Source organism: Neophocaena asiaeorientalis, unplaced genomic scaffold (genome assembly GCF_003031525.2).
Source record: "Neophocaena asiaeorientalis asiaeorientalis breed wild unplaced genomic scaffold, Neophocaena_asiaeorientalis_V1.1 scaffold357, whole genome shotgun sequence".
NCBI lineage: Eukaryota > Metazoa > Chordata > Mammalia > Artiodactyla > Phocoenidae > Neophocaena > Neophocaena asiaeorientalis.
In genome coordinates, this window is record NW_020173270.1 from 95770 (window position 1) to 109496 (window position 13727).

General features: G+C 54.3%; 1 protein-coding gene across 1 annotated transcript; it reads right to left on the minus strand.

The window, feature by feature from the left end:
• Window positions 1-52: 52 nt before the first annotated feature.
• On the minus strand, window positions 53-6588 carry CNN1 (calponin 1). Its single transcript, XM_024745832.1, has 7 exons — window positions 6224-6588; window positions 4100-4221; window positions 1668-1734; window positions 1421-1558; window positions 1118-1228; window positions 471-617; window positions 53-399 (listed from the first exon to the last, which is right to left on the minus strand). Exons 1-7 carry the CDS (start codon window positions 6518-6520, stop codon window positions 154-156), a joined length of 1128 nt encoding a protein of 375 aa, XP_024601600.1. The 5' UTR covers window positions 6521-6588; the 3' UTR covers window positions 53-153.
• Between the last annotated feature and the right edge of the window lie 7139 nt (window positions 6589-13727).

Below are 13727 nucleotides of genomic sequence, written 5' to 3' on the forward strand. Positions count from 1 at the left end.
CCCCCCCCAGTCTGCTCCCCCCAAACGCTAACCCTGTAGGCAGGTGCCAGGGGGCTGGAGGAGCCATGCAGGGGGAGGGGGTCGGCGGGCCGGGCTGGGCCCTGCCCAAAGCAGCACCGGCCTCCCCGGGGGGAAGGCGGGAGGCCCAGGGCCCTAGGCGGAGTTGTAGTAGTTGTGCGGGTGGTGGTCGTGGGCAGGCTCGCCCAGCTCCGGGTACTCGGGCGTCAGGCAGTACTTGGGGTCGTAGACCTGGCGGGGCAGCCCATACACTGTCATGCCCCGCTGCGAGGCCCCCTTGTTGCTGCCCATCTGCAGGCTGACATTGAGCGTGTCGCAGTGCTCCATGCCCAGCCCCGGCTCGAAGATCTGCCGCTTGGTCCCGGGAGCAGTCATGCCGGCCTGCGGAGGGCAGTGCAGTCAGGCCGAGGGGACGGCGAGGGGCACAGCCCGCCCCATGGCCCCCCACACACCTGGCTGGCTCCCTTGTTGGTGCCCATCTGCAGGCTGATGGTGGCCTGGTCCAGGGGCTGGTCTGTGCCCAGCTTGGGGTCGTAGAGGTGGCGCCGGGTGCCGTAGGCTGTCATGCCCTGCTGGCTGGCAAACTTGTTGGTGCCCATCTAGGGAGCCAGAAGGAGAATCACCCTGAGGCTTACAAATCTCACGGTGGGCCACAAGATGTAACTCATGTCAGCAGACACTTACATGGCCCTCTAATGAGGCACTGTTTCCACCCTCAGACTACAGACTGGAAACTGAGGCTCAGAGAAGGTGGGTCACATGACTGATAGGTGGCCTGACTTCCAGGGTTCAAGTTCCAGCCCGGCCACTCATCACATGGGCAATCCTGGCAAGTAAGCTATCTTCTCCAGGCCTCAGTTTTCCCGTCTGTATAAAGGGTATGCTGGTAACAGTACCCACCCCCTAGAGCTGTCGGAGGAGTGAGTTAGGGTATGGAAAAATGCCAAGTGTATAGTCTAGTAAAGGCCAAATATATTGCCACCACCCCCACCACCCCCCCGCCAAAGCCTGCAGGGACCAGGGCGCCCTCCCAGCCTCCTCCACTCCCTGACCCTCTGCTCAGCTCAGCAGTGAGACCCGGATGTAGAAGGGGCGGTACCTGCAGCCCGATGATGTTCCGCCCTTCTCTTAGCTTCTCTGGCTCAAATTTCCGTTCCTGCTTCTCTGCATATTTCACTCCCACGTTCACCTTGTTCCCTTTCGTCTTGGCCTGGGGAGGGTGAGGGAGGCAGGGACTGACAAGGAAGCCCTGGGCCACACTGTCCCCTCGGAGACCCTAAGCAGCACCTGCTTTCCCCCTCCCACCCACGCGGGGCTCAGAGGGCACAAGGGGCCCCACCCGCATCCCAGCCCCGAGCGCCCGCAGCCCCCAGCCCCATGCCCACCCTTCAGCCACACTCACCATGCTGGCCAGGGCCAGGAGGGTGGACTGCACTTGGGTGTGGTTGGTGTTCTCGAACAGGTCGTTGGCCTCAAAGATGTCGTGGGGCCTCACCCCGTACTTGGTGATGGCCTTGATGAAGTTGCCGATGTTCTCCAGCTGGAGGGGAGCCGGTGGCAGTCAGGGGTGGGAGGGGAGTGGGGGTCTGGGTGGAGCTCTGAGGGGCTATGGGCCAGGGGTCGAAAGAGTTAAGAGAGTCTGGGCTCACCTGGTGCCAATTCTGGGTGGACTCATTGACCTTCTTCACAGAGCCTGGCTGGAGCTTATTGATGAACCTGCAAGGCGCAGGGGAGGGCACTGAGGAAGGGGACCCCTATTGCCCCCACCCAAGCCCAGCCCAGCGGGACAAGGGGTCAGGATGACGGTCAGTGGGAGCTTTCCTTTTTTCTGTTTCCCACTGCAGTCAGCCCCCAGCTGCAGCCCCACCACAGACCATCCGCACACACAGGCAGGACCCAGATGGGAAACCAACCCCGGGGAGCTAGACTCGTTCAGGTCAGAAAGTCTCCCGATGGAGGGTGTAGGGGAGTCTCCTGGGTGCACCTGCCTCGCTCGTGACCATGTTTCAATCTCCTTTTGCGAACCGCTACACGTTGGAGAGCCCACAGCTCAGAACTGGGGCCTCTTCTCTGGCTACACTCACCCCCTTGATCTCATCGAGTCTCTTGGCATTTTATTTTTTTTTTGGCCACGCTGCGCGACATGTGGGATCTTAGTTCCCCGACCAGGGATCGAACCCGTGCCCCCTGCAGTGGAAGCACAGAGTCTGAACCACTGGACAGCCAGGGAAGTCCTCTCTTGACTTTAAATGCCATTCATATGCCAACAACTCCCCAACATCTTCCTGCAGCCCACCTCTTACTCTCCATTCCAGCACCCCACATGGGTGTCTCAAATCAAATTCACCCTACCTGGACTCCTGACACCCACTTTCCCCCACAGAACTCCCTCCATCCTCCCCGGCTCAGTAAACCCAGCCCTCCAGGTCTCAGACAAAGCCCTCCGCTGCCCTTGACTCTCCTCTCCCTCTCTCTCACCCCCACATTCCATCCCTCAGCAATTCCTTTTACTCTGCCTCCTGAAGACTTCCAGAAGCCCACCTCCACCCTGCTCTGAGCCACCAGTGTCTCTTTCCTGGGCTCTTGCCTTGACCTCCCCTTGGGCTCCCAGCTTCCACCTCATCCCCTCCAGATGCTTGTCATCCCATGGCTAAAATGGCCTTCTTAAAACAATTCCATATGGTTTATCATAGGATATTAAATATAGTTCTCTGTGCTATACAGTAGGACCTTGTATAACTTTGCTGTACAGCAGAAATTAACACAACTGTAAATCAACTATACTTCAATTAAAAAAAAAAAATTCCAGTTACTCCCCAGTTCAGAGCACTCCCATGGTTTCCTATTGCCTTGAGAATAAAAGCCTAACTCCATAGTATGAAGGATGAAGAGGCCCTGTACCATCTGGCCCCCAGCTAACTCCCTCCACTTTACCTGATCACTGAGGCATGCTCCCACCCCAGGGCCTTTGCACTGGCTGTCCCCGCTGCCTGGCCCACTCTTCCCTAAGATGTCCTGCCGACAACTTCCCTCACTTCATCCAAGATTCTGCTTCAATATTACCTCTTCAGAAAGACCTCCCAGACCATTCTGTACAAAACAGCAACCCTTCACCCCATGCCCCCCGCCCCCCATCCTTCCCAGCTTGACTCTTCCTCATGGCACTTCCCACCACAGGCAAGTATGTGATTATTTCATCAATTATTTGTTCAATCACCCCCACCAGGACTAAAGCTCCGTAAGCGCCCCAAGTCAAGTCTGTTTTGTTCACTATCCCCAGCGCCTAGACCTGGCTGGCACACAGCAGGTGCTCCATAAATGCACCTCGTCCATAAACGGGTGGGTGGCCCTGCACTCTTTAAGGCCTGGGACACCAGACCATCCCCCGATTCCTTGGATATGGTAGAACAGCATCCCCCAGCCCCTCTCTTTCCAGCAGCTAGGGCTTGGAAACCCTGTGCCTTTGGGAAGCTTCCCTCGCACAAGCTCTGGCTCTTAGGGTCACCCTGCCCTGGGTCAGACTCAGAGAAAAAGACAGGACCCCAGCTGGGCTCAGGGCCCCGCCCAGAAATAGGGTTGCAGTGAAATCTAGGAGGTGGAATCTGGAATCGGGGCTTGGGAGCTGTTGAGGGTTTTCCTCTCCCTCAGTGATTAGGTTCTGAGAGGGGGAGAAAATCAGGGCCCACTTAAATTACTGTGGCACATCGCTCAGGTCACCAAACCAGCAGTGGACAGCTGATGTGGCCCAGTGCCTTTTCACTGTGACCTCCCTTTCTTGGGACTCTAGAGACCATACATGTGGCTGCCCCGTATGCATGGCGGTTCAGACTCTAGATTCGGAAGTCATTTCTGTTGGAAAAGCGTGGGACTTTGGGCAACGTGTTTTACCTGAGGCTCAGTTTTCTTTACTGCTAAATGGGCACAGTGGTTATCTTTATATCTGATACCTCAAAACAAACGTATCAGATATAATGTGCCCAATCCAGCTCTGAGCTCTTGGTCATTTGAGGGGCTCAGGTAGTAGAGATGAGGGGTTGGGGGCAGCCCAAGGCAGAGTCTGAGCTATGAGTGCCGCACTCACTCGCAAAGAATGATGCCGTCTTTGAGGCCGTCCATGAAGTTGTTGCCAATGCGGCGCCCTGTCACCCCCTCGATCCACTCTCGCAGCTCCTGTTCCCGCTGGTGGTCGTACTTCTGGGCCAGCTGGTAGTGGGGGACACAGAGAAGGTGGTGAGGACGCAGTGGGGAGCAGGGTTGGCTCCCAGGCCCAATCTAAGCTTCCCTAGCTCTGCTCTCTTCCCTCGTCCCTTCCCAACTAAGGCAATTATGTCCCAACGTCCAGTTGAGGGGGGTGGGGGGGATGTGCTGAGGGCCAGTGTTGAGGTGGCACCTGCCCAGGGGCCATTCCAGGCATTCTGAGGCTTGGCACCACCGAATGTGGATTAAGGGGTGGAGAACAAGATACTCAGAGCTGGGGGGCGGCGCCTGGCCTCTTGGTTCCCCCTCCAGACCAAACTTGGGGTTTAGCTTCCCCTGGCCCTGCCCCCCTCCTGGGAGCTTCAGGCAGGGGAGGAGGAGCCCTAAGGAGGTGCCCCTGGATGCCGCCTTGCAGGGGACAGCTCTGTCTTATATCTCTGTCTCAGTGTCTCTCTAGGTCCTCATCCCTGGGGCCCCCTCTCTGGCTCGGGGCGAGGGCCTGTCTTTGCCTTACTCCTGGCCCTGTGCACGTCTGTATTTCTCTGTCTCTCTCCCCATGGCACGCTGTCCTCAGTCTCTCTCCCAGCTCTGTCTGTCTTTCCTAGGCCCTGTCATCCTGTCCCCATCTCTTCGTGTCCGGCTGGGGGTGGGCCTCATAGCTCGTCCATCTCTGCTTTCATAGGTCTCTCTCCATCTCTCCGACTCCTCGGGCAAGGATGGGGCTCAGCGGTCTCTCCACCTCTCCATCCCTGTCTCAGTCTTATCTTGCTCCAGGCTCGCCCTCCCCCATCCGTCCCTCTCAAGTCTCAGGCTTCCAGAATCTCTGCGTCTCTCCTCCACCTCTCCTCTCCCACTTTGCCCCCGTTTCCCCAGAACTCTCTACCCCAGCCCAGACAGGCTCCGGGCCCCTGGGAGACCCGGTCGCCCCTTTTTCTGGGGGAGGGGAAAGAGGAGGGGAAGGCCCCCTCACCTGGCCCCGGCCTTGCCGCCCCCCTCCCCATCAGCCCGGCTTTATAAAGCAAACCGGCCCTTATATAGCGCGGCCCCGCGGGCCGGGCTCCCGAGGCCGCCTTATATGGCGCGGCGGCTCCGCTCGGCTCCTGGGCCGGCGGTGGGGGGAGGGAGGCCGACGCTGGGATCTGTCTCCTGCCCGAGCACCCGTCCCCTACCCGGCCCCTCCTCCAGCCCCGAGGATCCCCCCCGACCCAGGTTCCCAATCCCAGCTCCCCATTTCCTGCCTGTGGAACCCTGGGAAAAGCCACCCTGAGCCTCAGTGTTGCCCTCTGTCAAATGGGGCTGGGACTCCTCCCTGGGCAGTGCTCAAGGGATTGTTCCAGTGGGTTGGGGACTTCAAGCTTGCTGCCCTGGAGAAGCTGATCCCATGGGGGACGCGGGCCGCAAGTTCAGGGGCCCAGTTCTGAATCTCTCTTATATAGGACCCGAGCTACTTGCCTCTTCTTTCTGAACCTCAGTTTACCCATCCATAGCATGAAGGCGATGTCCCCATGTCCTCCCACCCCCAGAATTAGGAGACCCCTGCTTTGTCCCTAATGCCCACTCTCTGCCTATCCCCAGCTGTCTCCGTTTCCTTCACAATCTCCAACACCTTGGGGCCTCACCCCCCAGGAACCCCAGCTCTGGAGCACTCCGCAAATTCTTTGTCGGGCTAGGGGGTGTGGGCAAAATCAAGTCCTTCCCCAGACCCCCAGAAACAAAAAGGGTTAACAGGGGACTCTAATCAAGTGGGGTTTCACAATGGGCCAACCGCCTCAGTTTACCTGTGACTGCCTGCATGCCCCCCCATTTCACACCCCAACAGGAGCTGAGGGCTCTGGGATGCTCAGGCCAGGGAGGAAGGCATCCCCTTCCCCATATACTCGTCCTTTTTCTCTCTCAGGTTCCAAGTCATATGGGATAGGCAGGAAGGGGGTCCAGGGAACCCCAAGTGTGGGGCCTCTGGCCTGGCAGGGCAAGTGGGCCGGGTCGCGGGGAGGCCCTCCAGCCCTACCTTGTTCTTGACCTCAGCTGACAGCCCGTAGGCGGGGCCTCGGTTGAAGTGAGCAGAGGACATGCCGGCTGATGGTGGACAGCGGTGGCAGCAGCGCTGAAGAAGGCGGCAGCAGCTGAAGCTCCGTCTGCACCCTCTTCCCTCCTCACATGTTTTTGAAGCTCGGGAGGCGGCCCGGGCCTCTTCCAAGGACGTCCCATTGGCCATAGAGGCCTGCCAAGGGGCGGGGCGCCCCCCACCTTGGCCAGCCCCCCTTCGTGATGTCAGGGCCTTGGTATTGGGAGCTGATTGTGTCATTGTTTCCACCTAGGGGGGCGGCCTGGGTTATTCATTTTTGGGGCGGCGGGCAGCTTGGCCAGACAGAGACCATCAACCTTTCCCCACTCCCCACTGTTCATTAGGCCTCTGGCTGGGTCTCCTAGTCTCTTTGTGTCTGTCTCTGAGGCCATCTCCCCACACCTCTGAGGTCTTTCTTCATTTCTCTCCTGTCTTGAGGTAGGACTACCACCTGTGGTAGTTTATGGAGCACCACCCTGGTTTTAAGTCCAGACACCAATAGTCTATAAATGTAGGCCAGCCCCTTCCCCTCTCTGAGCCTCTGTTGCCACACCTGTAAAATAGACTAATGATAGTGCCTGCTCATGAGGGTGTTGTGAGGATCAGAAGAAATAATGCCTGGGACCTCCCTGGTGGTCCAATGGTTAAGACTCTGTGCTTCCACTGCAGGAGGCACGGGTTTGGTCCCTGGTCAGGGAACTAAGATTCCACAAGCCGGGTGGCGCAGCCAAAAAATAATGCCTCCAATATGCCCAGGGCAGTGCCCGGCACAGGGAAGGACAGGGAATAGCAGTATTTCTGCTGAGAATCTGGCACCCCACTTCTGTCCCCTCCATCCCCTCATAAGGACCTGGGGGAGCAGAGATCCTGGATCTCACCCTCCCCATCCACCTGTGGGTTGCCTGAACCACGGAGTGGCTGTGTTAGTGGGTTCCAGGCCATGGACACCCCCATATATTCCTGTCCCAGCCAGGCTGGCCTGGAGGGAACACCTGCAAGCAGCCCTGCCTGTCCAGATCTCACCCCTGTACCATAGGGGTGGATGACATGCCCACGTCATGCCGTGTATGTTTAGGCCATGTTAGTGACACTTGGATAACATGTCAGCAACCATATCATACACTAATGATACATCAAGGACATGCAATTTGCTGGCCACATGCTAAGGGCACAGCCGTGATGTATTAATAATGACAACAGCCCTTATGTTAGGCCCTGGTCCAAATGCTGTACATGTATCCACTCATACATACCTCACAACACCCTCAGAAGTGGGTGCTGCTATTATATGCACTTTACAGATGCGGAAACTGAGGCACCGGGGTGTGGAATCCCTTTCCCAGTGTCACACAGCTCACTAGTGACAGAGCAGAATTTGAACCCGGGCCTCTGCCCCTAATGCTATGAGGCTAAGGCAGGGTTTCTCAATCTTGCTACTGTTGACACCCCAGCTGGATAATTCATCGTGGGGGCGGGGGTCTGTCCTAGGCATTGCAGAACTTTAAGCAGCATCCCCAACCTCTACCTACTCAGTGCCAGAAGCAACACCCCCCCTCACTTTAGTCTTTTTTGTTTTGTTTTGGCCGCACTGCATGGCATGTGGGATCTTAGTTCCCCCTATCGAACCCGAGCCCCATGGGGGGTCTTAACCACTGGACAGCCAGGGAAGTCGTTCCTCCCTTCCCCCCACCCCACCTTAGCCTTGACAAACAGGAATGTCTCCAGAGGTTGCCAAATGTCCCTGGGAAAGCTATGGGGGTGAGGGGTCGGCAGCAGACCGCTCCCATTTGAGAACGACTGGGCTAAGGCAACTACCGACAAGTTGATGGCGTGTAATGGTATATTGAAGATACGCTAAAATACATAAAATGAGCAAACGATTAGCTCCTACTACGTACTGAGTGCTTTGGATCTGTCAACTCATTCCTCACAGCAGCCTTATGATGTGGGGTCTAAATGTTGTACAGAGAGGTGAAGGCGACTGCCCGGAGTCACACAGCTCCAGGGTGGCGGAGCCAGGATTCAAACGCGTAGGTTGCTGTATCCTGCCCACACTGAGCGGCCCGCAGCGGGCCACAGGTCGCTACTGCGCAGGAGATGACCCGCGCCTCCGCTAGCTCTCGGCCGGCGCCCCCTGGCGGCCCAGGAGGGCGGGGGCGGGGCCTGGCGGCATCCAGGCAGCGATGACGCAACGCGCTGACTCATTCGGCCCCGCCCCCCGGCCGGCTGTCGCTTGGCCATTTATAGAATCCGCGCCGGCTCTGAAGTCACTGCCCAGGCACGACGGGGGCGGGGTGGGGGAGCACTTGGCTTGCCCCCAGACGGGGCAGCCCGGGGTCTCCCTAGGGGGCAGCCCTTTTCGGGTCCGTTTGTCCCTCCAATTCTGGGTCGGTGTCTCTGTATCTCTTGCAATGTCTTTTGGTCGTCCTGTGCCCGTCTCTCAGCGTCGCCTAGCCTTTTTATGTCTCAGCCTTTGTCTCTCTCTGCGTCTCTATGAATCTGCCCATCTCACTGTCTCTGTCTTTCTCTCTGTCCCCGTGTCTCCTCTCTCTTTATCTCGCCGTCTCTGCGTCTCAGTTTCTGTTCCGCGCCTCTTGGTCACCGTTTTTCACTGTGTCTCTGTATCGTCTCTGTTTCTGTCTGATGGATGGGGGTAGAGGCGGAGAGAGGGGACTGATCCCATCCCGAGGCCCCAGCCCCAGGGGACTCCCCCATCACTGGCTGCCCGGTGTGCAGACCCCCCACTCAGCTTCTGTTTGGCGCTTCCCAGGCCGCAGCCCCTCTGTGCCTCAGTTTGCCATCTAAATGAGAAGGATGGGCTTTAGTAAGGAATAGAGTTTCTTTTCTCGAAGAGTCCAGGACAGTCATGAAAGAAAAGCTCTGCCTTTCCTCAGTCTTATGAGATCCCCCAGAAACTTTCTGACTCTCAGAACTAACACACACACACACACACACACACACACACACACACACACACACACACACACACACACACACACCCCTCTGTGCCTGTGTCCGGGAGAGTCTCACCCCCTTCACTTGCCTATCTTGGCAGACCGTGTCTGCTAGCACCCCCAAACCCACCCCCTACCTAGCTCTCCTTTCCCCAGATGGCTTCTGTTTCTGGAGGGCTCACTCCATGCCAGGCACTGTGCCAGGCACAATCTCACTTAATCCTCACCACCAGCCTCTTGAGAGGGGAAGTCTTAGACCCCTTTTTATTTGGCGGGGGCGGGACGGTGGGGCATGTGGGATCTTAGTTGCCTCCCCAGGGATCAACCGGAGCCCCTTGCTTTGGAAGCACAGAGTCTTAACCACTGGACTGCCAGGGAAGTCCCTTAGACCCTTTTATAGATAAAGAAAAGGTTCAGAGAAACCAAGTCACTCTCCCAGGGTCATGCTGCTTCTTCTGCTGCTCCCACATCCTTCCACATGTATTTCTTGAGTGCCCAAGCACGCTCTCATCTTTGTAGTCCCTTCCGCCTCGACACATTTCCACAAGATGCCTGTGAGCCCTCTCCCTCATTTCCTCTGCTCAGATGTCCCCTCTTCAGAGAGGCCCTCCCTGACCACCTGCTCTAAAATAATGTATCCCACACCCCCAGACTGTGAGAGGATGGGCAGGAGGGAGCTATTCACTTAAGTGTTTGCACCTGACAGTGGATACCTACGTCTGCCTCCATAAAAACTTCTATTTGAATAAGTGATTTTAAAAAGCACCCTCGGGGCTTCCCTGGTGGTGCAGTGGTTGAGAGTCCACCTGCCGATGCAGGGGACACGAGTTCATGCCCCGGTCCGGGAAGATCCAACGTGCCGCGGAGCAACTAAGCCCGCGCACCACAACAACTGAGCCTGTGCTCTAGAGCCTGCGAGCCACAACTACTGAGCCCACGTGCCACAACTACTGAAGCCTACGTGCTCTAGAGCCCGTGTTCTGCAACAAGAGAAGCGACTGCAATGAGAAGCCCGTGCACCACAACGAAGAGTAGCCCCTGCTCACTGCAACCAGAGAAAGCCCACATGCAGCAAGGAAGACCCAACGCAGCCAAAAATAAATAAATAAAAATTTAAAAATAATAATAAAATTTTAAAAATAAAAAGTCCCCTCCACAGGACTTCCCTGGTGGTCCAGTGGTTAAAAGTCCACGCTTCCACTGCAGGGGGCGTGGGTTTGATCCCTGGTCGGGGAACTAAGATCCTGCATGCCGCATGGTGTGGCCAAAAAAAAATGAAAAAAATAAAAATAAAAGAGTGGCCCGGATTGGCAAAAATCAGAACACCTCATAACAACAAATGCTGGGGAGGCTTAGGGAACATCTTTGATGGGCATGGGCAGTTTGCTGATAGCTTTCAAAATGATAAGTGTCCTTACTTTTTCTGGTGGTTACTTTTATGTGTCAAGTCAACTGGGCCAGGGGATGCCCAGATACTTGGTCATACATTATTCTGGGTATGTCTTCAAGGGTGTTTTTGGATGAGATTAATATTTGAATTTGCAGTCTGAGTAAAACAGATTGCCCTCCCCAATATGGATGGGCTTCATCAGATCAGTTGGAGGCTTGAATAGAACAAAAAGGCCGATTCCCCCGTCCACTAAGAAGGAACTCCTCCTGCCTGACTGCCTTGAGCTGGGACATGGGTCTTTTCCTGCCTTCAGACTGGAACTGAAACACCAGCTTTTCTTTGGTCTCAAGGCTGCCAGCTCTTGGACTGGAACTTATACCGTTGATGCACCTGGTTCTCACACCTTTGTTCTTGGACTGGAACTACATCATCTACGCTCCTGGGTCCCCAGCTTGCCAACTGCAGATCTTGGACTTGGACTTCTCAGCTTCCATAATCACATAAGTCAATTCCTTATAATAAATCGTCTCTCTCATATATATCAATATATATATGTATGTGTACATACATTTTTTTTTTGTTTTTCTGTAGAACACTACCTATGTAATACACCTTCTGAACCAGCAAATCTCTTTTTTAGAATATTCCTAAGTACAAGTGTAGGTATGAAGAATCACATTTATTGCAGTGGCCTTTTAATAACAAGTCACCCTGTAGATCTGTCAACAGGGAACACGTGAGATAGACAAAGATGACAGCAGAATATACAGCACTTTGTTTCAGTTAAATAAAGGCACTGTGGTGCTGTGGTTAAGACTGTGTGACAGATTGCCCTCCCCAATATGGATGGGCTTCATCAGATCAGTTGGAGGCTTGAATAGAACAAAAAGGCCGATTCCCCCGTCCACTAAGAAGGAACTCCTCCTGCCTGACTGCCTTGAGCTGGGACATGGGTCTTTTCCTGCCTTCAGACTGGAACTGAAACACCAGCTTTTCTTTGGTCTCAAGGCTGCCAGCTCTTGGACTGGAACTTATACCGTTGATGCACCTGGTTCTCACACCTTTGTTCTTGGACTGGAACTACATCATCTACGCTCCTGGGTCCCCAGCTTGCCAACTGCAGATCTTGGACTTGGACTTCTCAGCTTCCATAATCACATAAGTCAATCCCTTATAATAAATCGTCTCTCTCATATATATCAACATATATATGTATGTGTACATACATTTTTTTTGTTTGTTTTTCTGTAGAACACTACCTATGTAATACACCTTCTGAACCAGCAAATCTCTTTTTTAGAATATTCCTAAGTACAAGTGTAGGTATGAAGAATCACATTTATTGCAGTGGCCTTTTAATAACAAGTCACCCTGTAGATCTGTCAACAGGGAACACGTGAGATAGACAAAGATGACAGCAGAATATACAGCACTTTGTTTCAGTTAAATAAAGGCACTGTGGTGCTGTGGTTAAGACTGTGTGTGGGGGCTCTGGATCCATATTCCATGGGTTTGGGGCATACCCTGGTGCTTCCTGGCTGTGTGATCTCAGGCAGGTGTCTTAACGTATCTGTGGTTGAGTTTCCTCCCCTGGAAAATGGGCACATTAATAGTGTCTGCTTCAGTAGGCTTGTTTCTTTTTAACTTTTTGTTTGGAGATAATTTTAAGCTTACAGAAAAGTTGCCAAAAAAATAGCACAGAGAGTTCCCAAATACCCTTCAACCTGCTGCCCCTACTGTTGACATCTTACATAACCATAGTACGCTTATCAAAACTAAGAAATTAACTTTGGCACAATACTATTAATAAACTACAGACTCCAGTTTTTTAACTCATGTCCCTTTTCTGTTCCAGGACCCAATCCAACATCCCTCATGGCATTTAGTTGTCATGTTTTCTTAGACTCCTTGGTCTGTGACAGTCCCTTAGTCTTTCACGACCTTGACACTTTTGAAGAGTACTGGTTAGTAATTTTATAGCCTGTCTCTCAATTTGGTTTGTCTTGATTAGAGTGGGGATTTTGCGTTAGTGAGAAGGATCCCGGAAAGGTGATGGTTCCCTTCCCATACCAAGGGCTTATGATGTCACTATGACTTATTGCTGGTGATGGCCCCTTGGTTAAAGTGATGTCTGCCAGGACCCTCCACTGTGAAGCTGCTATTTTCTTTGAGTTGTTTTGAGGACTGCGTGTTAAAGGGTCTACATCAGGGCTTCACACATACTATTGTGCTCTGTATTTAAAAAAAAATACCCCTCCCCCAAAAAAGTACATGTCTGTGTTTGAATCAACTACTTCTAGTAGTTTCTAAATTAGAAAATGAGAGCTGCAAATGCCTCACTAGGAAGATGAACAACGGGAGCTCTAAAGGCTGCGGCCAGGTTGGTGAGCCCACCACCACCCACGCGTGCCTTCACCCAGACCCAGCTGAGCAGATCGAACTGCGCCTACTTATAGCTGGGCACGCCCAGCAGAGGGCAGTAGCACTCCCAGCAGCTGCCCACGTGGCTGTCAACGTGCTGGGGAGGGCGCGCAAGCCCTCCTGGACCGGCAGTTGATTGGCTGTAGCGCCTCTTAGATCGGCCAACCACAGGAATCTCGATGGCAGATGTGCTGCGGCTGCGCAGAGTCGTGGAGGCATCCTAAGGGTGGCTGTGAGCATCTTTCTGTCCCCCTGCCAGCACCCTGTGTCATGGAGGCCAAGGGATTGCAGAAGTGGCTTTATGGGAGCGGAGAAACATCATCGCCTGGAGACTCTGCCACTGCCAACCCCCCATTTTATGTGCTAATCTGTTGGGGTAATTAATAGCCTAAAACCAGGGCTTTCTGGGGGAGCCCAGGAGCCCCACCACCACCACTCCACTCTGACCTCCTCGTATTGCCCTCAGTTCACTCCACTCCAAAGGCCTTTGAAGTTGCTCCTTATGCCCAAAGTGTTCCCCAAATCTCCAGATGGTTCACTCACCTCCTTCAGGTCTTTACTCAAAGATCACCTGCTCAGTGACACCTTCTCCTAACCAGCCAGTTTCAAACTGGAAACTCCTCTTGCACCTCCTCCCTTTTTCTGCTTCACTGTTCTCTGTATCACTTATCATTTTTAAGTA